The sequence below is a fragment of the Carassius auratus genome, chromosome 23 (genome assembly GCF_003368295.1).
Source record: "Carassius auratus strain Wakin chromosome 23, ASM336829v1, whole genome shotgun sequence".
In the NCBI taxonomy this organism is placed as follows: domain Eukaryota; kingdom Metazoa; phylum Chordata; class Actinopteri; order Cypriniformes; family Cyprinidae; genus Carassius; species Carassius auratus.
This window is the reverse complement of record NC_039265.1, coordinates 14885138-14908372: the sequence shown is the minus strand read 5'-3', so window position 1 is coordinate 14908372 and position 23235 is coordinate 14885138. Positions and strand designations below refer to the sequence as shown.

General features: G+C 36.5%; 4 protein-coding genes across 12 annotated transcripts in view; 1 reads left to right on the top strand and 3 right to left on the bottom strand.

The window, feature by feature from the left end:
- Nucleotides 1-420: 420 nt before the first annotated feature.
- rbp7a (retinol binding protein 7a, cellular) lies at nucleotides 421-1976 on the bottom strand. Its single transcript, XM_026200025.1, has 4 exons — nucleotides 1823-1976; nucleotides 1543-1721; nucleotides 1182-1283; nucleotides 421-1089 (listed from the first exon to the last, which is right to left on the bottom strand). Exons 1-4 carry the CDS (start codon nucleotides 1893-1895, stop codon nucleotides 1036-1038), a joined length of 408 nt encoding a protein of 135 aa, XP_026055810.1. The 5' UTR covers nucleotides 1896-1976; the 3' UTR covers nucleotides 421-1035.
- A 1329-nt stretch (nucleotides 1977-3305) lies between these two features.
- nmnat1 (nicotinamide nucleotide adenylyltransferase 1) lies at nucleotides 3306-6265 on the bottom strand. Of its 3 annotated transcripts, XM_026200018.1 has the most exons (6): nucleotides 6091-6265; nucleotides 5449-5586; nucleotides 5173-5218; nucleotides 4887-5070; nucleotides 4557-4687; nucleotides 3306-4066 (listed from the first exon to the last, which is right to left on the bottom strand). In XM_026200018.1, exons 1-6 carry the CDS (start codon nucleotides 6232-6234, stop codon nucleotides 3672-3674), a joined length of 1038 nt encoding a protein of 345 aa, XP_026055803.1. In that variant the 5' UTR covers nucleotides 6235-6265; the 3' UTR covers nucleotides 3306-3671. The 3 variants fall into 3 exon arrangements, with proteins under 3 accessions (XP_026055803.1, XP_026055804.1, XP_026055805.1); XM_026200019.1 differs by lacking the exon at nucleotides 5173-5218 and having other exon boundaries at nucleotides 6091-6188; XM_026200020.1 differs by lacking the exons at nucleotides 5173-5218; nucleotides 6091-6265 and adding an exon at nucleotides 5940-6076.
- lzic (leucine zipper and CTNNBIP1 domain containing) lies at nucleotides 6209-9313 on the top strand. Of its 4 annotated transcripts, none has more exons than XM_026200021.1 (7): nucleotides 6209-6343; nucleotides 6727-6834; nucleotides 6916-7051; nucleotides 7641-7739; nucleotides 7825-7920; nucleotides 8536-8617; nucleotides 8708-9311. In XM_026200021.1, exons 2-7 carry the CDS (start codon nucleotides 6734-6736, stop codon nucleotides 8758-8760), a joined length of 567 nt encoding a protein of 188 aa, XP_026055806.1. In that variant the 5' UTR covers nucleotides 6209-6343; nucleotides 6727-6733; the 3' UTR covers nucleotides 8761-9311. The 4 variants fall into 4 exon arrangements, with proteins under 4 accessions (XP_026055806.1, XP_026055807.1, XP_026055808.1 ...); XM_026200022.1 differs by having other exon boundaries at nucleotides 6218-6349; nucleotides 8708-9313; XM_026200023.1 differs by having other exon boundaries at nucleotides 6266-6406; nucleotides 8708-9313.
- Nucleotides 9314-9947: 634 nt separating this feature from the next.
- Nucleotides 9948-23235, bottom strand: part of clstn1 (calsyntenin 1) — a 39758-nt gene continuing 26470 nt past the window's right edge. For 2 of the 4 annotated variants that reach the window (XM_026200014.1, XM_026200015.1), the window contains 13 exons: nucleotides 22221-22406; nucleotides 21763-22011; nucleotides 20532-20653; nucleotides 19954-20116; nucleotides 19576-19626; nucleotides 17644-17801; nucleotides 16741-16889; nucleotides 16355-16593; nucleotides 15789-15959; nucleotides 15494-15639; nucleotides 14630-14765; nucleotides 14090-14274; nucleotides 9948-13105 (listed from right to left, as the gene is read on the bottom strand). In XM_026200014.1, coding sequence (XP_026055799.1) covers nucleotides 12917-13105; nucleotides 14090-14274; nucleotides 14630-14765; nucleotides 15494-15639; nucleotides 15789-15959; nucleotides 16355-16593; nucleotides 16741-16889; nucleotides 17644-17801; nucleotides 19576-19626; nucleotides 19954-20116; nucleotides 20532-20653; nucleotides 21763-22011; nucleotides 22221-22406 — 2144 coding nt within the window. In that variant the 3' untranslated portion in view covers nucleotides 9948-12916. The remainder of the gene's footprint in view (nucleotides 13106-14089; nucleotides 14275-14629; nucleotides 14766-15493; nucleotides 15640-15788; nucleotides 15960-16354; nucleotides 16594-16740; nucleotides 16890-17643; nucleotides 17802-19575; nucleotides 19627-19953; nucleotides 20117-20531; nucleotides 20654-21762; nucleotides 22012-22220; nucleotides 22407-23235) is intronic. The other 2 variants (XM_026200016.1, XM_026200017.1) reach the window with 1 other exon arrangement.

Here is a 23235-nt window from a genome sequence, read left to right as displayed (position 1 = left end):
TGACAGCAATTCTATTCACGCTTGAATAAATAAATAATAAATAAAATATATTGCATCATTTAGACTCAAAGTGATGTAGTAAACATTATTAGCTCCCTATCTTTATCTGTTTCTTTATCAGCTAATTTAATTTTTTTGTAAAGTTTATCATCTGTCTGCTTCATTTGTTAATTTAATAATCCCCAGGATAAAGACGCCACAAACCAGTGATTGACAATAAGTGATTGATACGTCTTTTGACTGGCTTTTTTCATACTTTTTACATACTACTCTTTTTCTCAAAGTATATTAATAATTTATTTAGCAAATTGGCTAAATGACTTTGTATTCGTTGCGGTTTTAAAAAAGAGAGTTGATGATGATGAAGGTTTGTTGCTTACAGTTCCTTCTCAAAGAGACATTAAACCCAGTATTGGCAAATAAAGTTTCATGTTTCAAAGTTTATTGCACAATAAGGGACATTCAAGTAATTGAACAAGGTGTAGAATTCAAGTAATTGAATGAACAAAGTGTGCATATTTAGCTATCACATACATAAACAGAAAACTGTAAATCTTAACACGATTATGAAAAATAAACCAAAAAATTTAAACTAAACCAGTTACAAAATGATTAAGTATTTAAAAAGAGGCAATAATATTTAAATAATGATTCTGGCTTGCCTAAATACAGAGGCACATTACATATTGCTAAATTTCTGTGAACGTGGTTCTTGTACATGTAAACATGATTATGCAATGGTGGCACAACTACTGACAACATGCAGTGTTTCCCAGTGAGGAAGCTGTTGTTGACTTGAGTTCTGTTTGTTTGCGGTCTTAAGGCGCCCTCTAGTGCCAATATCCACCATGCTCCTAGACACTGGCTCAGTCCGCAAGCCTCTCACTGAATGTGATTGATTAGTCAGGCTTGGGAGCAGAAGCTGAAACTCATGGTTCTTCTTCTTTCTTCACATTCCTCAGACCTCTGAAGTGTAAACAACTTTGTTTACATCAATACACCTTCTTTTTTCACAGCAAGCACCACAGCAGGACCTCAGATGACCCGTTTGAAAACTTGCTTGCAGACTTGATCTTCACAGTGCAACTCCTATAAAAGTGTTGGGAGGTATGAGTGTTAGTGTATTACATCAATGTGTATTACAGATTTTTATAGTGTAAGATGCTTAATTTCACATTTACCAAATGGAGTTTGTCGTCCTCTATCCAGTGTGACCAACCTCTGTTCTTCTTCTCTCCCTCTTGAATGCACACCAGTTTGTTCCCCTCCCATGTCACCAGAGACTAGACAAATAGATTTAAGTTTTTAATTTAAGTGCATTCTCCATATCACCTTTCCAGCAAACATTTGTATTCAAACTGCCTAAAGGGCTGTGTAAGACCATCAGTTTTCTACTATGAAATATGTTCTATTGAATGTCATGAAAATAAATTATATATAAATAATGTAACACTTCATTTAACCATGTCATTATTACATGTACTTACTATAGTAATAACAGTAAATTATGTGTTGCAATATAATGATAAAACTCTGTAATACCTTGCAGTGTCTGAGATCCAGCCCCTTGGTGAACTCTTCGAACTCCTCGTTGACTCTGAAGGAGAAAGTGTAGTTTCTGAAGGTGCTGAGAGTCTTGACGACATATTGATCCCCCACCTGCTCGATCACTTTACGATGTTTTAGCTTCAGGGCAATCTTGCGGGTGTACAGACTGATCCCTGTGACAAGAGAGTTTAGGATCTATTATTTCTAACAACAATTAAATGCAACAGAATTATAAGCAATAATTAATTTCACAGGAAAAAGAATGCACTCTTACCTAAAGCAATCATGTATCCCTCAAAGTTGACATTGCTCACCATGTCCCAATTACCACAAAGGCTTACAGGCATATTGTTAACCGTCTTCAAAATATTCCAGTAGTAAACGATGTTTCAGGTATGACAGACAGAGGGATTCCCAGCGCTTATATGTGTTGTTAGCTGAGTGGGCGGTGCTTAGTAGTCTACGTATTATAATTTGCACGTCGTCAACTCTTTTAAAGGTCATATCTTACGTAAAGTTAAACGTGTATGGTAAGTGTTTGTGTGGAAATAATCTGACAAAACACACCCGTAAACACAATAGCACCTGTTCAGATGCTAACTTAGTCATGTAAAATGCAACGCTTTATAAAATAAGCGGTATATTACAAAAGATAAGATATTCACACTCATTTTACTTTCGTTTACTTCGTTTGCATGCCTTCCATTTTTCTGTTCTTCCTTGTAACTTGAATGAAGGTTTCTTGCCAGGAAAAAAAAAGTTCCATGACTGTCAAGTGATCCCACATACGACATCGTCATCGTCATCATCATCATCATCAACACATGAGCGACACAAATAAAAACAATCACTCACTCACGTGAAATTACTGTGAATTTCTTAAAAGATGATAAATATAGAGACCGAAACTTATTATTTTGAGCATGTGAGGATGAATAGGTGTAGCTACAATTGAATTAAGTGGCTTTATAGCCTCTGGATAAAATAAATCTGCTTAAAATGTAGCTTATTGTGGATCATCTGTTTAAGTTTAAGACATAATTTGTAAATCGCATAACTGATTAATCAAATCAGATACCAATAAACACAACTACAAGGTGTCAAATGGGACTTGGAAGTTCATATTACACCTGCTAAGATGGTTTTATTATATGCAAATGCCATCAACCAGTGACACAATAAATGCAAAATAAACCTTTCAGTCATATTAGTTTAGTGAGTCATGGAAACTATGTTCTGTAACTATGTAATGTCTTTTCATGTTTAGTAGGCCTATTTCTACATTTTACCAGGTCACAAGGAAATGCCTGAGGGAGAATAGAGATGACAATGGATATGTTTAAGTGTGAACTTCACAGGAAACAAACTGTTTCACTATATGCAAGGAAGACAAAGTTTCTGTTGGTGTAATCATGCTATTCCTGGGAATTCCCACTTTTAGTTAGTATGTGCGTGCTAAAACAAAAGGCCTCTTATATTAGCACTGATCTTACAAGGTCTTCAGATTAAGATGTTCTGTAACTATGAAAATGCTCGAAAGAGCTTCAATGTCAAATTGCTGTTCTCCACATGCCAAGATGTCAGCACTAAAACACACAGATTACATATATATATATATATATATATATATATATATATATATATATATATATGTGTGTGTGTGTGTGTGTGTGTGTGTGTGTGTGTGTGTGTTTAAATGTCACTGAGCAAATATAGCTTGAATTCTTAAAATAAAGTGTTGACAAAAGAGAAAAGGATGATTGTATACAGATTTTTAATTATTAGCACCCAAAAATGGAAGAACATTTATTGGAGGCAAACAGTCAGCTTAAAACTCAGAAATAACTGACCAAAATTCCTCTTCTACTTTGGCAGTAAACTACAATAAAGATAATTATATGAATGCATCAATCTTTATTAAAACGGAGTCAAAAATATTTTACAAAATGTATCATATATTATTTATCATACTGAATCATTCATGATACAATGCAAAGCAATCACTCAAAACCAAAATTAACTATGAATCAAGTGTCAGTCAAGTTCTGTGGGTGACAGACCAGCCCTCCATCAAGGACCACAAACAGAACAAGAAACCAGCTCAAAAGCAGCAGGACATCAGTCTAGTTGCTGCTGGTGTATCTCTGAAACGGGGCAAGGATAGCATTAGCATTCTTCTGCTCGCTCTCAACGCTATACAGACTGTGTTCTTGAATGTAGCGCACCACAGAGTCAGGCAGCAGGTAGCGCACACTCTGTCCCCTGCGTAGGGCACGGCGCACATGGGTGGCTGAGATCTCATTGGTCACCCATTCCCGAACCATATGGATGTTCTTACGGTGTTTGTATAGCACATCAGACTGATTGATAAACTTCTCAGGGTCACTGCCACATCTGGTGATGCACGCCACACCGTAGCGACCCACTATCTCCTCAATGTCCTCTGGCTTCCAAAGGTCTTTGACACCAAATGACTCCAGCACATCAGCACCACACAGGAGGTTCAGGTGAGGGCTGTCTAAAATATAGATTAATGACAATGACACACATCATATTAGTGATACTGACTTAATTTAATCATGGACCTTTTTATGAAAGTTATGAGTCTTGACTTGAAAAATTTGCTCCTTTTCAAAATCATTTGGGAAATTATATTATAATTATATTTTAGCTTATTTAAAAAAATTACAATTATAAGTTGCACTACGGTTTAAAAGTCTGGAGTCATTTATTAAAAATAAATAAATAATAATATTTAATCAGCAAGAACACATTGAATCAAAAGTGACAGGAAAAAATATTTATAATATTACAAAATATTTTTATTTCAACTAAATTCTATCATTTAACTTGTTACACTTTACATTTGCTTCAAAGTGTTCCACTTGCAGAGGAATGCTGTCAGTCAGTGCTGAGAGATGCAGATCGTGCTGAACTGTGTAAACACTCACTTTTAGCCACCCTGAGCAGTAGGAACATTAATCCTTTGAAGGATTATTTTATCATACCTTCTTTTGTGTTAATATTACAAGAGCTCTGACAGATGATTGTATTTTGCTCCAGCTTTCTCCTCTTCCCACACCTCACTGTATCCACATCATCACTGTTGTTCTCGCTGGAAATAAGGTCTGCATGGTGCCTAGTAAAGATCAGACAGATCTGATTAAATGTCAATTTGGCATAAAACGTGACGTCCAACGACACAAGATCAGATGTGACGTGGAACTCATGCCAAAAAAAGAAAACATGATAATACTTGCAAAACAAAATGGGTGTGTCAGATATATTTATCTTTCACTTTAATCAAAATAGAATCACATGATATAAGGTGTTCCCACCGAACTACTTTGGCTGTCTCCACCCACTCCGGCTGCTGGCTCTCCCAGTCATCCACTGTGATCCAATCAGAGTTCAGCGTGGCTAGTCTAGCCATCTCTAACCGATGACAGGCTTCTATCAGACCTTTCTTTTTATAGCTATCTCCGACTGGAGAGATTATGCCTTTCACCACTCTGTATCTTCCTAAATCCACAAAAAAGTTATGTTAATTATACATTTTAGATACGTGATAACGCAATAAGGCATAGTCAACCCAAAAAAAAACATTTTATCATCATCACTTACTCGTCCTTGTGACATGTTGTTCCAAATGTGTATGAATTTCTTTCTTCTGTCGAACACAAAAGAAGATATTGCAAAGAATGTTGATAACCATACAGCTGCTAGTAGCCATTAACATCAATAGAATTGTTTCCCATACTATGGAGGTCTGCTTTGTTGTTCTTTTGTTTTCAACTGGAGAAAAACTCAAAACAGGTTTGGAACAACTTGTGGGGTGAGTAAATGACGACAACATTTTACCAGCCTATGCCTTTAACACATCATTAATTTAAAACCTACCAGTGTCTTCAAGGTGATCCCGAGCCAGCTCGAACATCCGCAGGTGCATGTTTGTGATGGGGTTGAAGGACCCACATGCCAGCAGCACCACTCTGGTTTTCTCTTGTGATGACATGGATCATATAAAAAAAATGCTGTCTGCAGAAGAAAGCATATTTTATATAACACACACATATACAAATTATTATTAATAATAAAGGTTTGTTTCTGGATTGTTGTTGTAATTAAATATAAACTTATATATAAATTGAATGGATATCGAAAGTAAATCTCGTTTCAAGTCTAGAAAGTGTAACTTAGGTAAGTTAGTAATATAGCAGCATTACTACTATAGTTCATGAGAAAACCGTGTAATGAATAACTAACGTTACTCTTAAAGATTCAAACGGGTTTAGGGACGATATTATATACACAATAAAACGCCATTTCACAAATATGCGCAATAATATGTAATGAAAGCTGAACTAACGTTAAACATGTTTACTTCTTACCAATACAACACACTTGTCTCGTGCTTCCTATTTATCTGACTGCCGTGTGTTTCAGTAAAACTTCACCGACTTTATTAAAACAACGGATGCAGCGAATTATTGCTCTATAGTAAACAAACAGCAAGACCGACAAAATGTGAAGTTTTGATACCTTGTCCTGATACCAATGCTGTGGAACAAATCCTGAATACGCTTGTGTGACCCATACAGTCTCTGGTGTGATCATGCGCGATTCAGACGTGTTCAGAGTGTGTTCATGATAATCAACTCTGCGCAGTTTACGCAGAAAAGCCATTGGATTTCTATTGAAGATAAACAGTGCTAGCAAACCACGCCTTAGCAACTGGATTTAGGAGTTTTAATCTTATTGTAATTTTGTCTTTATCAGTTGGACGTTTTTGGAGGTAAAAGTACGGGTGAAAGTTACAACTTGATTCTCGTAAATCCACGTCGTTTAAGACTCTACAGTTCGTACATTTGTATGTTTTTATACATTTTAGAGCAAGCTAAGCTAACTGCGCAGTGAGAGAGAATAAAGCAGGGTGACAAAAGAATGTGGTTTATTTAATGTATTCATGGATGTGATACCAGACATGTCATGTTTCACCAATATTATATACAAGTATTTACCTTGATACAACCAACAATGCATAATAATTCTGATCAGTTCAGTTCAAATACCTGTGTGGATATCAGCTGTGATATTCACATATGTAGTAGGAACAGTAGGAATGTCTTGTTTTGTGTGAAAAGGTGTGTGATTTATGCCTGCTATTTATTTAAAAAGATAAAGAATGGCTTCTAGAGGAACATCGGAAACGAGCAAACTGAGACAAAACATGGAAGAACAGCTGGACCGGTTAATGCAGCAGCTGCAGGATTTAGAGGAGTGCAGGTAATGGCATCCCACCAGTTCTCTGTAACACATCTCCACATTCAGTTACTTGCACAAATCTGATTATTCTTCCTATTGCAGAGAAGAACTTGAAGAGCAGGAATATGAAGAAACCAAAAAAGAGACACTAGAACAGTTGAGCGAGTTCAATGAGTCATTAAAGAAGTTGATGTCTGGGAATATGACACTAGTTGATGAACTGGGGGGAATGCAGCTGGTAAAAATGTAGATTTTATTGCATTTAAGTTCATATGTTACCCCGGACCACAAAACCAGTCATAAGGGTAAATTTTTTACATTGTCTGAAAGCTGAATAAATAAGATTTGCATTGATTTATATAGATTGTTAGGATAGGACAAAATTTGGCTGAGATGCAACTATTTCAAAATCTGGAATCTGAGGGTGCAAAAAATTCTAAATATTGAGAAAATCACCTTTAAAGTTGTCCAGATAAAGTTTTTAGAATTAGCAATGCATGTTACTAATCAAAAATTACTTTTTTATGTATTTAGGTTAGAAAATTTACAAAATATCTTCATGGAACATGATCTTTACTTAATATCCTAATGATTTTTGCCATAAAAGAAAAATCGATTAATTTTGACCCATACAATGTTGGCTATTGCTACAATTACTTATGACTGGTTTCGTGGTCCAGGGTCACATAAATGTGTGTGTGTCAGAATTTAAAGGTATGTTTGCTTGCTTGTTTTTTTTTTCTGTAAAAAGACATCTAAACTGATGTATGCTGGTATAATTAATTCTGCATGCTGAGAGATCATTTATCACTGCAAATATTTATCAGGCGATCCAAGCTGCCATCAGTCAGGCATTCAAGACGCCAGAAGTCATTCGGCTGTTTGCTAAAAAGCAGCCAGGGCAATTGAGGACAAGACTGGCTGAGGTGACAAGCACATGTTAACATTTTTAAATATGCAAATATATATGCAAAGACTTAAATATGTTCACATGATACTGTATGAATTCAGATGGACCGTGATGTGATGGTTGGAAAGCTCCCTCGTGATGTGTACACTCAGCAGAAAGTGGAGATTCTCACGGCTCTGAGAAAACTTGGCGAGAAGGTGAGAGGGCTATTACTGACACCAATACTCACATCTATTTCAAGACTCACATGTTAAACCATTTGTGACCCTGGACCACAAAACCAGTCTTAAAGGAAAACGACCCGTTTTTACATATTCCACTATGTTCTTCCCATAAATAAGACAAGTTGATGCGTACCTCTCCTGTCTCAGAGCGTGCAAGTCTGGGGTATATTTTTAGCAATAGCCAAAAAAACATAGTATGGGTCAAAATGATAGATTTTTCTTTTATGCCAAAAATCATTAGGTTAAATGATAGGTAAAGATCATGTTCCATGAAGATATTTTTTAAATTTCATAACTTAAATATATCAAAAAAGTTATTTTTGATTAGTAATATGCATTGCTAAGAATTTGGACAATTTTAAAGGTGACTTTCTCAGTATTTCAATTTTTTTTGCACCCTCAGATTCCAGATTTTAAAATAGTTGTATAATGGCCAAATATTGCCTAACAAACCATACATCACTGGAAAGATTAGTTATTCAGCTTTCAGATTATGTATACATCTCAATTTCAAAAATTTGACACTAAAGACTAGTTTTGTGGTCCAGGGTCAGATTTCTGATATCTGTAAATTGTTTGAATGTACAGCTGACAACAGAAGATGAAGCGTTTCTTGCTGCAAATGCTAGTGCCACTCTGAGCCACTTTGAGAAGGTGACTGCGAGCCTGGGTAAGATGCAAAGCAGCTAATTATGACTATTGAGGCATATTTTGCTTAATAAAAACCGCTTTAATAATCAAATGTATATGACCTTTTTAGGATCTGAAGATAAGATACTGGCACTGGCCAGTTCTGGAGTTGGGAAGTCATAAAGGTTTACTAGGATTGACATTTAATATGAGTGTGGCCTAAATGCTGTCCGTGCATTTTAAAGTATTTAGTCGTTTTTTTTGTTTTTAAACAATGGTTGCAATTTGTACATTTAGGAACAGAACTGTCTGATGACATCATGTGCTCACTCTACCTAAAGTATGTGCATTAGGACTCATCAGACAGTTATTTGTATTGTGTACTTCCTATACATTTTATGTTTGATTGTACATTTTGATTTGGGTACAGTGAAAGAGTGAAACATCTTAAACATTTATAAAAGCTCATTTTAGAATAGTTAGAACTTATTTTCTGAATACAGAGAGGTAAGATTGTCAAAAAAAAGTCCCGATTCTTTTTTTTTTTAACCCTCTGTTTTTAATGTGATTTATTAATCTTATCATCAAGCTGTCGCCAATAAGCCTTTTTTGGTACTAGTATTTGATAGTTAAATAGACTGACTTTTAATTTGGTTTGTCATAACTTTTTTTAACCAGTGTGATATTTGTAAATACTTTGTATTTGAATATATTTGGTGATCAATATCTTAAAAGGTGTCAGCGTTTTGTCTTTTCTCTTTTTTTTTTTTTTTGCTTTTTTGCAATGCATTTGGTTGAAAAAGATCAAAAAAGGGTTTAATCTCTGTTCTCTGTTCTAAATTCTATTACAGTCTGGATTGGGATCTTTGAAAACTCATTATATGTTAATATTTATAAACCTTATGAACAATTCCTAGTTCCACACTATCATTCTAATCATTTTAGTATGAGACGTTTTATAGCTATGAATTAGATATGAATATTTTTCAGTTTTCAAGCACTAGGTGGCACTAAAGTCCTGGCAACATTACTTTGGTCTGTAATTCACCTTCATCTAAGATGAAATACATAAAAGAACAAAGTGAATTATACATTTTTCAGATATAGGATTTTTTTCTCCCTTCAAGCTTTAAAGAAACGAGAATGGTAGAAACTTATAAACTGTTACACTACTATTGACTATTTGAATGTATATATATTTTCCTTTGTGAGTATCTGCTGTGAACACATGTACATATAATAATAATTACATTTATATTACAGCACGTATAATATTCAGACACATTCATTCATAAACAAAATTATGCTAATGTAAAGGTAAACATAGACATATGATTATCAAGCGAAATAATCACAACACCAAGACAAATGTATTCCCATCTCATCCTTTATTTTGTTCATGAGCAAGCATCAACTTCACTATAATTATTCCTCTGAATAACAGAAAAGTGAATGAGCCTGAAGGCAGCATCCAACAGTTCTACAACATCCCCAGTTTTCATTTCTAGAGCAAAAAAATAAGTTATTCAAAACGTGAACAATGACCACTGAAGGCTGCAAATCTGAGACCGATTATCTTTTGATTCAGTAGTATCCTATCCCATCTACTCCACTCCAATCCCACAGTACCGTGTGCCAGTTACAGGAAATATTTATATCTTGTGTTATACATGCAAAGACAATGCCCCGTTACACACCCACCATCTGCAGCCGTTCACACTCAGCACAGACTGCTTATTTATTCTGGAGTTTAGTTTCTCCGCCAGTGTCTTAAAATCACATTGTTGAAATACAATTCACATGATGAGAACCTGCGGATGAATATTTGTATCAGGGGAAAGGAGGGAAGATGCAAACAACGGTGCGATTTTCAGTACAAACATTGATTATACTCAATTTGGTCTCAAGGAATGGTTTACATCGCTCAAACGGCTTTTAAAACGATTGCAAGTTGAGAATACACTGTGAGAGACTATTACATTTGTGTGAGTTTCATGCTGCCCTCTCCAGGAGATACACCTTTCACTGTACACATATTGTTCAACTCATACCCACGTATGCTGCTTATAATAATGTACATCTTTTCGAAGTGGATTTCCTCAAACATGAATTAGTACAATATTCATTGATGATACAGTATGGACCTATTATTTTCTCTACACATCGACATGAACACAAGACATCTACTGTATGCAGGATAATTAAAACGTCCACTCTTGATAAAACTAGCTGTCGATCCCAAACAGAAAATGAAATCAAATTAAAACCACTACCCCATACCTGGTAGAACTCGAACGTGAAATCATTATAAAATGCGAGAACTAAAATGGCATGGATGAGTGTTGGGTTAGTTGTGTTATTAATGCGCTGTGACAGGTAAAAGGCACTCCCAACTCCACCAGCTGAATTCTGGACCTCTCTTTAAAAGTCCTGTCAATTTTGAGGGGGAACCCGATGACCAAAACATGTAACAAAAACCTACAAGAAAAGTCTCCCGTCGCCCTTTCATGGGTCACAAAAATAGACCTTTTCCACAACTTGCACCTTTCCTGGCATTAAAATAATATTCATACCACCAGCTTAGGCCTTAAACTGAGAATATTCACGCATGTACATATGAAGTACCCTAAAGCTTCACGTCCGTCTTTACTAAACAATCAAACAATGTACAATCTCCAAAATGATTAACATTCTTTTTCAAGCCCGACGGGAACGCAATATTATTTTCCTCAATAGTTAACCATTGTTTTTGAGGGGGGTGTATCCCGAATTTTCCAATCGCAGTAAGAAAATGAAGCTACGACATGATTCTGAGAGCAACTACGAAGAGAAATGACCTGCAAATCTGGAGCAGATTGATAGCGTCACCAAAAAGGAATAAAAGTTTACCAAATGTAAACAAATATCTTCACACAACTCTACAGTACACAGTTCCATGTACAATAAAATCCAACGGCCACACTGCAAAAATATTTTATCCTTTAAAAGTTGAACTTCATTTCTTTTAATGCGCTGTGACCGGCAAATCAGCCCTTGTAATGCTTTTTAGGGGCCTTGAAATGACAAGAACACAGGTTAACCCCCGAAAATAAAAAATAAAAACTTAAAAAATACAAAATTAGGTATATATGAAATAAAAATTACCCACCCGCCATAATTTTGTTCAGTAAAGTTCATTTAACTGACCATCTCAAGACAGTATTTTAGCACAAGAAGTCTGTCGAAACAGTACACAACAGACTTTCGATGCTGTGATTCCAATTGGTCTCCATTTATTACAGAGAGTACGAGCACTATCACTTAAGAATGGCTTCAATAACTGCGGCGTGCCTAAACTGTACAACATACAGTACCACGTGAAAAAAAAAACAACAACTGTATATTCATCACCTGAATGTGATTATTAGTCCCCAAAACGTCACTGAATTAAAAACACTGAAGCCTTGGTGTAGCATTTGTGCCATTGCAAGCCCAGCTAGAATTAGCATATGTAAAGCCAAAGCACTGAACCAACTCTACGAAAAACAAAAAAGATGCACACCCACCTCCAAGAGAAAAGACAAAATGAACGACGCTTTGCCACAGAAACCTCAGCCTCTGTCATGGGTTCCTCTCTGTGAAGCGGACGTTGTTTTTTAGTACGAGCATGAGATTCACTGAAACATGCTAAGAGCATCTGACATAAATATCCTACAGCAGGTACTGTGTCTTTTTAGACACCGGCAACCGTTGGTTAGGCTTTCACTAACACATAGACTAATTACATGATTTCGTCTTATTTACAAAATATCAAAAAGCAGTTGTTTTCTTCCGTACCCAAGACTGCAAATCTTGCCATGCAATATAAAGTGATCGGAAAAGAGTTTTCCTCAAAAATTCCTGTAGCAAATCAACCTAAAACATCATGTGCAGGGAATATACATGAAATCATTTCCCGAAGCTCAACTTGAAGGGAAAACTGCAGGGATGTGTCGGCACAGAGCTGAAAGAAAATGCAAACTTAGGCCAGGATTCCCTCGGATAGGACAGAAAAAGATTCAATAAATTAGGAACTTGTATTGAGATACTGTACTACACTGAATACCACCACGATAAGATGTGGGCAGGTGGAAAGAAAGCGGATTGCAACACCTGTCACAACAGACACATGATATATTCGCATCTATATTGTACATATATTGTATAATAGTTTAGTTTTCAGTGTTTTTTCCGCATTTTTACACATGGCTCCTTGGGTAGTGGGAACATGGGCGTCCCTATTTGCAGAGGGATGTGACGGTGCGTGGGTGTGTGAGTGTGTGTGTGTTGGTAAGTATTGTGTACTGTGTGCTCAGGAGGATCAGTAGGTGGAGTCGTCCCACTCGAGCTGCTGCTGTCTGCTCGAACCCTGCTGGTCTTCCTGTTCGCCGCCCTCATCCTCACTGCTGTCTGACTCTGCACTGGTGATGTCGTCTTCCTCCTCTCCATCCTCGCTCTCTTCCTCTTCCTCGTCTCCTTCCTCTTCGCTGCTGTGCTGATCCTCATAAGTCTAAGAGGAAGAGAGAACTGAACGTTCTTTATACTGCATAATAGACGTCTGTGTTTTTATGTGCAATCAAATTCTTATTTAAAAAAACAAACACACAGGGGTACCCAAACTCTTTTGTCAACTGAACCCCTAATGTAAAGCACTGAAGCACCTTGTGAGATTTTAGTTCAATATTTCAATCATTTAACAATAATTTTAGGTTCACGTTTCACTGATGTCACGTGATATGTAAACAGAGAAAATATATATTTTTTTGTAGTAAGTGTTTCATTTATTGTTTTTGTTTAAGAATACATATTTATATAAGGATTTGGCAAAAAAAAAAAAGCCATTTAGATTTGAACTGCAATATGACATTGCTGGGATATCTAGACAAAGAACAAAGTTCTAATAAAAATATAATAAATATATATAAACATGTTTTTATTTTAGAATACATTTTAGTTATATAGGGATTTGGCAAATAAAAAAATATTGGCATTTAGATTTAAACTGCAATATGACATATGTTGTAATAAACATATTACAACGTTGTAAAAAAAAAAAAAAATTATATATATATATATACACACATACATACATGTGTTTAAAATTCTAAAATATATACAGAAAAATTCAATTTAAATGGAAATCAAATTGATTTCAAAAGTGAACTAATCACCTATTCCAAGCCTCTTTAATGGAAGTCTGTGCTTTATGATTCACATCAAATGGTCTCTCTATAAGTGCATTATCACTGAAATAACCTAATTGATTACTTCTTACAGCAAACTAATAATAATGTAATAATGCAAAAAAATAGCTGTTTAGTATATATCGAAAATCCATATTAGCAGACAAATGAATAGGAGGAGGAGGGATGGTAATAAAGGGGAATTCTTACCAAGGTACACTGAGTTTTTAATGGGTTTAGCCCTCTGCTGCATTAACTATGTATGAGTGCTCTAAGAGCACTGAGAGAACAAGCTCTGTTTTAAGACACACCTCCATTGGGTTGACAGTAATGGTGAGAGCAGAGTCATCCCAGTCCATCTCGTTCTCTTTGCCGTTTTCCTGGTCCCTCATGGTGCGCTGGTGGGCAGCACGGATACGGAAGACGCCCAGGATGATCATAAACACCAGGAAGCTCACACACACAACGATAACGACGGTGGCAGCACTGGGGACAACTGTGAAGAGTCGATGGACACATTAGCATTTGGTATTTGGAGTGAAATAAAACCGTCCAGATGCTGTTGACTGCACGTATATATAATCCCTAAAAGTGCGCTATTAAAAACAAGCTAAGTACATGGCGCTCCATAACTGCCCTACTTTTTAAATTGACTTTAAGCTGCAGAAAAACTCATGGAAAGAAACTGGATTCAGTTTATTCGTTTGATTACAAAGTCTGGATTATCTTTAATGAGAGATTAGTGCAATAATCTAGGAGCGATACTGTGAGAGATGAAGCGGCCAATGAAACGCCATTATCTCCAAGAGAAGCTGAACAGATGGATCAGAGGAGGGGAGCAGAAGAAATACCTGAGGCCTGATGGGTGTTGGCCAGGTTGTGTCCAGACAGGTCCACTGAAGCGTGCTGCACTTGGTTGATGAACTGAGGCTGGACCATAGCATTGTTTGCATGATCCATGGGGTTGGCTGTATGGATCACATTGACCTGATAACATAAACAATAAAGATGGTCACGTCGGTGTAATACAATACAATCACATTTCTCTCTTCATATCCTTTGACTTACTTCGATAAAGACTTGTATATAGCATTTTTATATTAACAGAACCCTTAAACAAATAACAATTGAGTTTTATCTAAGTATTTATATTAGTATACACATAATGATAAATAATAATACCATTTTTTGCATAAGACCATATATAAGATAAAGGTTTTTTTTTTTTTACCAAAATACAGGAAAAACTGTTTTCCATCTGAACATATTTTAAAATGTTTGTTTTTTTCCTTGTGATGGCTTTAGTGTCACATCATCCTTCAGAAATCGTTCTAATATGCTGATTTGGTGCTCAATAAAACGTATCATTATCAGTGTTGAAAAATTCAAGATTCTTTGATGAATAAAAACTTCAAAAGGACAGCATTTATTTAAAAATAATTTATAATTATTATTTATATAATTTAATATAGTATTACCAAATAAAACTATTAATGTCTTTAAAAAACTTACTGGTCCCAAACCTTTGATAGGAGGTGTGTGTGTGTGTCTATATATATATATATATAGACACACACACACACACACACACACACACACAGTGAACTATAGTAAACATTACTTAGGTACCGTGGTATTTTAGTGAAATATTTTAGTGAAGTTAATAAATTATTGTTTACACTGAAGACATTGTGTTGAGTTTTGACATTGTGTACCTCGACTTTGAATTCATTGCTAATGTAGCGGCCATTGAGTTCAGAGCAGACGAGTTTAAACTTCCTGTCAAACAATGCCTCTGTGTGCCAGTTCCTGTAGCGGATCAGATGCAGGACCTGTTCGTAGTTCGCCATGGTGTTAACCCCTGAGGACAGAGTCAAGCTTTAAGCAGTTGTCAAGATTACAGCACTGATGCTTTTTTTATTACTATTTGATCAACTGTTCAGCATATAAACTACCCTTAACCAGATGCAAATATACAGCAGTAGTTTGTTGAAGTAGATGGATGAGTACCTGTGATGACCATGCCCACGTTAGAAGAGCTCATCTCCAGAGCTCTCTGCTGGATCTGGACCAGATCCACCTCCAAACTCTCATGATCTCCATTCAGTTCGTCTCCCACCACGGTCACCTCACACGTGTCCAAGTTATGCATGATCTCCTCAGATACCACCGTCTCTTGCACTGCCCAAAAAACAAAAAGCATTCGTCAGTAAGTTAGAGCAGAACTTCTCCATTTGATTCAATTTTATCTTGGAAAGACGTGAATGTTCAGAAACAGTCCACCGTGCAATTTTATGGCAAATATCGATTGCGAGGAGTAAAGTAATCTGTAAGAAACACTTACAATGCACTAAAAAAAAAAAAAAAAACGTTAGCTAAGACAAAAACCTTTTAGACTTTCTTTCATCCCAGAATCCATTATAGAGACAACATGAATATTTCTACCACTTATTGGAATATAAACATTCCAAATATCGCTCAAAGAAACCGTTAAATCATTAGAATTTTTTTTTCATCTTTCATGATCCATTTCCCCTCTGCCAGCAAAGTTTGTGATTCTCACATTCCCAGCGTACCTGTGGGATCATCCTCGGCTTCGGCTTCGGTCTCAGCCTCCACCTCCACCTCACGGGTGATGGTGCTGACGATGCGCAGCTCAGGGAAGAGCGTAACGCCCTCCGTACTCTCAAATTCAGCTGCTCCACGGGCAAAATGGTCAATTCCACTGAGGCTGATCCTTGGCTCCTCTGGCTGGAGAACCATCACGTAGCCTTCAGAGTCAGGCACGGAGATGCACGTCTCCTCATTGAAGCATCTGAACAATTACAAAAGTATCATTAAAAGTATCATTCGGTTTCATTATGAGCTTTGCCATATACTGTGTTATTCTGGAGCAATAATATTTAAAAGTGGGTGGGGCTAGCTAATGTGAAGCAGCTATAGTGAAATGATGGAAACTAACTTGACAGTGGTTGAGACTCGCAGATGGCGGATTCCTGGGGTGGGGAACTGCCGGGAGTTCAGGTAGGAGATGTGCTGCATCACTTTCTCAAAGCTCTCAATGTCATCTCCCTCCAGGCTCAGAGAAGACTGGTTGGGGTTAAAATCCACCTAGAGAGAGACAGAGAAACATACATCCATTTGGTTAAAACACAAATGAAGATGTTTACTGAAATCTGCTCTATGTATGTGTGTCTATCATTGTTTAGATGTTAAATGAATAGTGTTTAGAATATGAAGCGATCACATCTCTTCACAAGACCGCGCAATTCATACTGATTAATTTTACTATGCCTTTGTGAACTTTCTGGATCTTCTAAATTTGGGTTACCTGGATTTTCAATGGATGGACAACAACCTTGTTTGATTAAAAATCCTTTAATTTGTGCTTTAAATAGTAAACAAAGTCTTATGGGTTTAGAATGACACGAGGGCGAGAAAGTCTTCAGAATCATCATTTCTGGGTGAACTATCCATCTTACAAAAATTGTAAATATGTAAGATAATTTTGGGGAATTAAAATGAGGCTGAAATAAATCATATAAAAAAAGTACTGAAACTATTACAATTATTAAAAGTAAAACTGAAATAAAAATAAATTAAAGCTGTGATAATAAATAATTAATTAAAATAAATAATAAAACTAAAAATAACAAAAATTCTATATATATAAATAATTAAAAATATTAATAAACACTATAATAGTATATAAACAGTACTAAAACAACACTGTAGGTCACCCATGAGTCATTTCACAAAGCTCGCATATGTTTTGACAGTTATGCAAGGTAGTGTGATCATCAGTTTTCAAAACTTCACCTACATAGCCCAGAAGAATCTGTTTTACAGCATTCACATCACTCACCTTCACAGCAGAGGCTACCTCCTCTGGAAGCTGCACATCAAGACCTTCCTTGCAGGTGTAGAGGCAATCGATAACTTTCTTGTTCTCCAGTTTGCCGGAGCGGATCATGAGTCCAGCTAGGTTGCCCCTGAAGTACTGAGTCATGCGGGCGCTGCCACCTACACAAACCCAGAGGGGGACAGAACCTGTTAGATACCAAACGTTTGCTCTGCTGTGCTCAAGCATGCACAGTGTGTACAGGCCGTGTGACTGATGCTCATGCATGTTAAGTGTTCAATGTTGGTGCAGGATGATGGATGACCTGATTCAGGCCTGTGGCCTCATGCGACTTTTGCTGGGAGAAAAAAAGGCAAATAAATGGGAACGAACACAAAGTGGCACATAAAAAATGAGGCAATATGACTGAATAAATCTACACATATTTGCATATTTCTAAATGGTTAATGCTATATGTGTTTGAACTGTCTTGTTATCAACATTCAAGGAATAGGTGACCCAAAAAGGAAAATCTGGTCATTATTTATGTTGTTCCAAATGCTCTTATTATTTCATAAAATGTACAAATAGAGATTTTTTGAGAACCTTACGCTGCTTGCCTGCTCCTAACAGTGACCGCATCTGTCAAGCTCCAAAAAGACATTAAAACTCACTGAAAAGCATCATAAATGCAGTCTGAAAAATGGTTTACACAACCTTTCAAAAGTACAGTCAGCAAGATTTATTTATATTTTTTAAATATTTATCCACATTAGATCAAAAATACTACAAATAATACTAGAATTTAAAATATCCGTCTTTTATTTTTATACATTTGAAAATGTACTTCATCCCTGTTATGGCAAAGCTGAATTGTATTTTATTAAAAAAAAAATTTTGATGAACAGAAAATTTTAAAGAAAACCAGTGATGTGGAATATAATTAAATATTTGTATCACTTTTATTTTTTCTGAGCTGAATAAACATTATAAACTGAATATATAAAAAAATCTTCCTGGCCCCAATGTGTTGAACAGCAGAGCATATTTATTATTTTTATATAAATTATTTATCATCTAACATATTAACTAAGAAAAAATATTTTTTTATATAATTTTAATATTATGATGTAATCTTTCCCTTCAGCAAAGTTCACAATTAGCTCTCAATTCACTTCCAAAATCCTAAATGCTGAAATGACAAGCTTGCTTAGTTACTACCCAACGCAAAAAAAAAAAAAAAAAAAAAAGACCTTTGACAAATTAGTCATATGGATTACTTTATCAAGTTTGTTTGACAGTTTGACAGAAGTTGCTGTATGGAAAATTTTGAAACAATAATTTTCATTTTTGGGTGAACAGTCCCTGTAAGATGAAAATGAAAGCGTAACACTGTACGTAAAGCAATGTCCTCTATAGTGTGACTGTCTGAAGGACACAGAGAGATGCTGGAGCGGTCAGAATGACCTCAGCAGTAATGTGACACTGAGTGATGCTGTAAAAGCAGCAAGGTCACAGAGTGGGATATGAGACACTGTCTGCTACACTGATACCACTGGCATAAATAATCCTGCAAACCGCAACAAGGAATGCAGCCAAACCCTCTGATTTATCATAAAAACATGCAGATCCCTAAGGTCAGTTAGACTTGTTTTGCTTGTAATATACGGTCTGCTGTGTACATCTCCAGATCTGGAAGCAAACTGAAATTAGATGGAGCTGGACTGATGAATTAAGAAAACAGAATGAAGAACAAGACAGGCAGGGTTTATGATATGACATGGCATCTCTCGACTCAATTGCATCATGCTACAAATGTTATGCCATTGCAGACAAGCTATGCATGAACGGTCTTCCTGTAGCTGAATGACATGCTGCAGAAGAACCACATATGTGCAGGGCATTAACAGACGTGCGTTTGGAAATATTAGTGTGATCAGGAAAGACTAGGGCAACCTGTCAAAGGCTCTGAGAGAGTCTCAGTATCATTGTCATGTCCTGAGAGGTCTGTGGAGGTAAGACAGAAGAGCGGGGAAAGACCAGGGCTCAATATAGTCAAGGAAAGAAAGTCACTTTTGGAAGTACACTTGTATAAAAAAATGACATGCAATAAAAGCCACAAATCGTTTTTAGATTAAATGAGGTCTTTAAGATTATCTAAGATCATCTGACATGCGTCAATAGATTTCGTCTTACATCTATGACAGGGGTTATGAAATAGGCATCTCTACAAATTGCAAAGGCAAACTATTTACTAATAAAGAGCATGTTTAAATTCCAACTGCAGCTGGCATCTTTGTGCGTTGAGAATCAATAGATCATTAATGAGAGTACCTTGCCAGCAGGCGCCGATGGTGAGCTGGGTTTCGATCTTGGAGGCATGCAGAGGGTAATCCTCCGTGACCAGGAAGGGCTCGAAGTTGGAACCATCCACAAACAAAGTCACTGCTGGGAACTCAATGTTTAACACGTAGTGATGCCATTCTTTATCACACACCTGGGAGGAGAGATAATAGATCAGGGCTTCTGTTTAACTACAGACTGCACCAGCTAAAGCGTTCAGAAAAACCTAAATGGACATTCAGATTTCGAGGACAGTATGTATCTACCTAAATGTACAGTTGGGTTTGTTTAAAGCAGGTATTTTCATGTTTTTAATGCTTAGGACCCTCAGTTATGATGATTCTCCAGCAAGGAACCACCTTCCTAAAATATAACTTAGCATGCATATATTTTCATGCATTTTTACTGGGTCAGAAAGGTAGAAAGTGTAATATTGGCCATTTGGAGAGAGAATGTTATGGAGCAACAGCTTTAAGTATGAGGTGACCTATTCATCACCGGCGAGCTAAACATAACACAAGGGCGTCTTTCAAAACGGAGGGCTTCTGAAGGGGCTCAAGTTGACTCACTTGATCGAGTTTCCAGTGGAATTCAGCTGGTTTGTAGTTCTCCGATTCGGTAGGCTCCTGACGCAGCAGCAGCACAAGACGACAGTTGTGTACATACAGAGAGTAGTGGTGCCTGTTCATCTCTGCAGAAAATACATAGACAGGAATAAAAATTCACACTTGTGTCAATGAGAATTCATGTAAATATGCTTGCTTATCACACGACTGAAGCATGTTACAATTTTGTGGTGCACTGAACATCATGTCTCAGTATGCATGGATTGCCGCAGCTGCACTATCCTAGAAAACAATGAGCAACTTTCCATAAACGGGGGCATAACTGTGACATAATCAGCCTTACATAAGGGCCAGCAGATGAGCTTTTTGTAGCGCAGGGAATTTTGCTTCAATGACCAGAGAGTGAGATCATAGTGTGAAAATTCAATTTCACAGAACTACCATAAGCAACCCTTTCGTAACCTTCAAAATGTCATGAGACGCTACTCCAGTAAAATTTTTACAGCATATATATATATATTTATTACACACACAATTGTTTTTTTTTCTCTTTCAAATATGTTTTTTTTTTTGTAGTAAATGCATTCAATTCCTTTTAAAGGAAACAAAACAAAACAATGCAGAAATTTGGAATGGAATGTATTCCAGAATATGTGTGTGTGTAACACTGGATAAGGGGAATACTGGGGATTTTTATTTGTAAAAAAATTATTGGGGGGGGGGTTACCACATATAAAATAGCTAGCAAACAAAACAAAACTAATAAAAAAACAAACAAAAAAACAAACAGATATTACTAACCCCACAATTTTGAACAGTTGTGTATATTTATCTATATACATTTACATAAAACCAACAAAAAGGTGATTACTAAAGTGATTTAATGTAATACTACACAGAAAATGCCTGATAGATATCATGCTATTACACTTAAACACAACAACAATAATAATAACAGAAACTAAACAAAATATTACAAATATATTAATAAAAAATATAATAAAAAACTGCAATAAAACAGTGCAGTCAAGTGCATTACTTATTATCCATTTTACAGTGTCATACTAAATAAATAAATAAACAGCTTTAATAAAACATTAAAATTTAGCAGATGAAATAACGAGATGATTTTGACAGCCCTACTGAAGTAAAAAGATGAAGAGGACATGTAAACATCGAAGCCATCATCACGCTCTCAGACCTGTCAGTGTGTTCTGTGTGTGAATGTCTTTACCAGTCTTGTCAGAGTTGCAGAGTATGGTCTCCTTCTCCCTGCCTCCAGGTCCGTGTCTCATCCACACCGAGATGGTGAAGGGCTCTTTCAGGGTGGTGCTCACCACACCCTCAGGGACCTTGATGGCCTGGGTGCCGTTGAACTCAAACACCTGGTCACTGTCGTGCCCGTTGTCAGTGGGCAAGCCGACAGTCCAGTTGGCAGAGTTGCTGGGAGCAGGCAACAGCTCCACAGTACCAGCACTGGCACCTGGATGCGCACACAAGCAGTTATTCATTACAGTATCCCAAAATATTGGTTGCATTATGGTTCAGCATGTGCCTGTGGGATTCTGCAGGTATTACGATTATGTAAATTAGTCTAAAATAGTTTACACTTGAGTTGCTTAATGTAATAAGCACATTTAATGATCTTGATGTTAAATGTAAGTCTATTATAATAAGGATGTCGGGACTCACCGCACAGCTTGTGCAGGAATTTTTCGGAGTAGGTGTCACGGTCACAGCCCTTGCCGATGTGATTAGTCTCCAGCATGATGCTGGCCTGAATGGAGGTGATTGGCTCCTCGCAGGTCTCCAGGTGCATGCTGGGAAACAGTGCTAGACTGCCTGTACCAGGCTCATATTCAATCCTTTTATTAAATCCTATCATCAGAGAGAAAATGTGTCATTCAAAAAACAGATTTTTCTGTAACAAACTGCCATTAGTTAACATGACATAACAATGAAAAATACCTGATATGATTTTTTGTTTTTACATAGACTACCATTCAAAAGTTGGGATGGGTAAAATTTTGAAAGAAAGCATTATTCTGAAATATTGTTATATAATAACAGCTTTCTATGAAGCCAAAGCTGAATTTGTATTATCTTTAGTCTTCAGTGACACAAGATACATTCTAATTTCATTCAGAAATCATTCTAAGAAGAAAAATAATCATATTTAAAATATAAAATCACTTTCATCTAAATTGCGCTCCCGTTAGTAAATGGAAGCAGTTCCGGAAGGATGACGAATGAGGACAGTTTTGCACATGTGCCGCTCAGAAGTGACAAACCCAAACCACCGGTCGCTATTTTTTTAAGCTGAAAGTGAAAGGAGCGGGACATCGTTATCTTGGCAGCGCGTCACTGCACGTCACTCCCTGTTAATCGAAAATGGGCAAAAAGGCGGGACCTGGTTACTGAAGACACGCCTACCTAGCTCACGTTGGCAGTGGCAATCCGCTCAAGTGGCCACGCCCTTAATTATGCAGAAATTTAAGGCTTAAAATAATTTAAATGGATGAGTTATAAGAAAAATTATAACTCATGGAAAAAGTTGTCATGAAGGGCAAAATTAGCTATATAGACCAAAATATTTGTTTGTCCCAGGCTTTTAACATGTTTTGAAAAACGTTGGGCATTTTAACATTGGGGAGTCTATGGGATTGACTCCCTTTTGGAGCCAGCCTCAACCAGCCAATCGATAAAT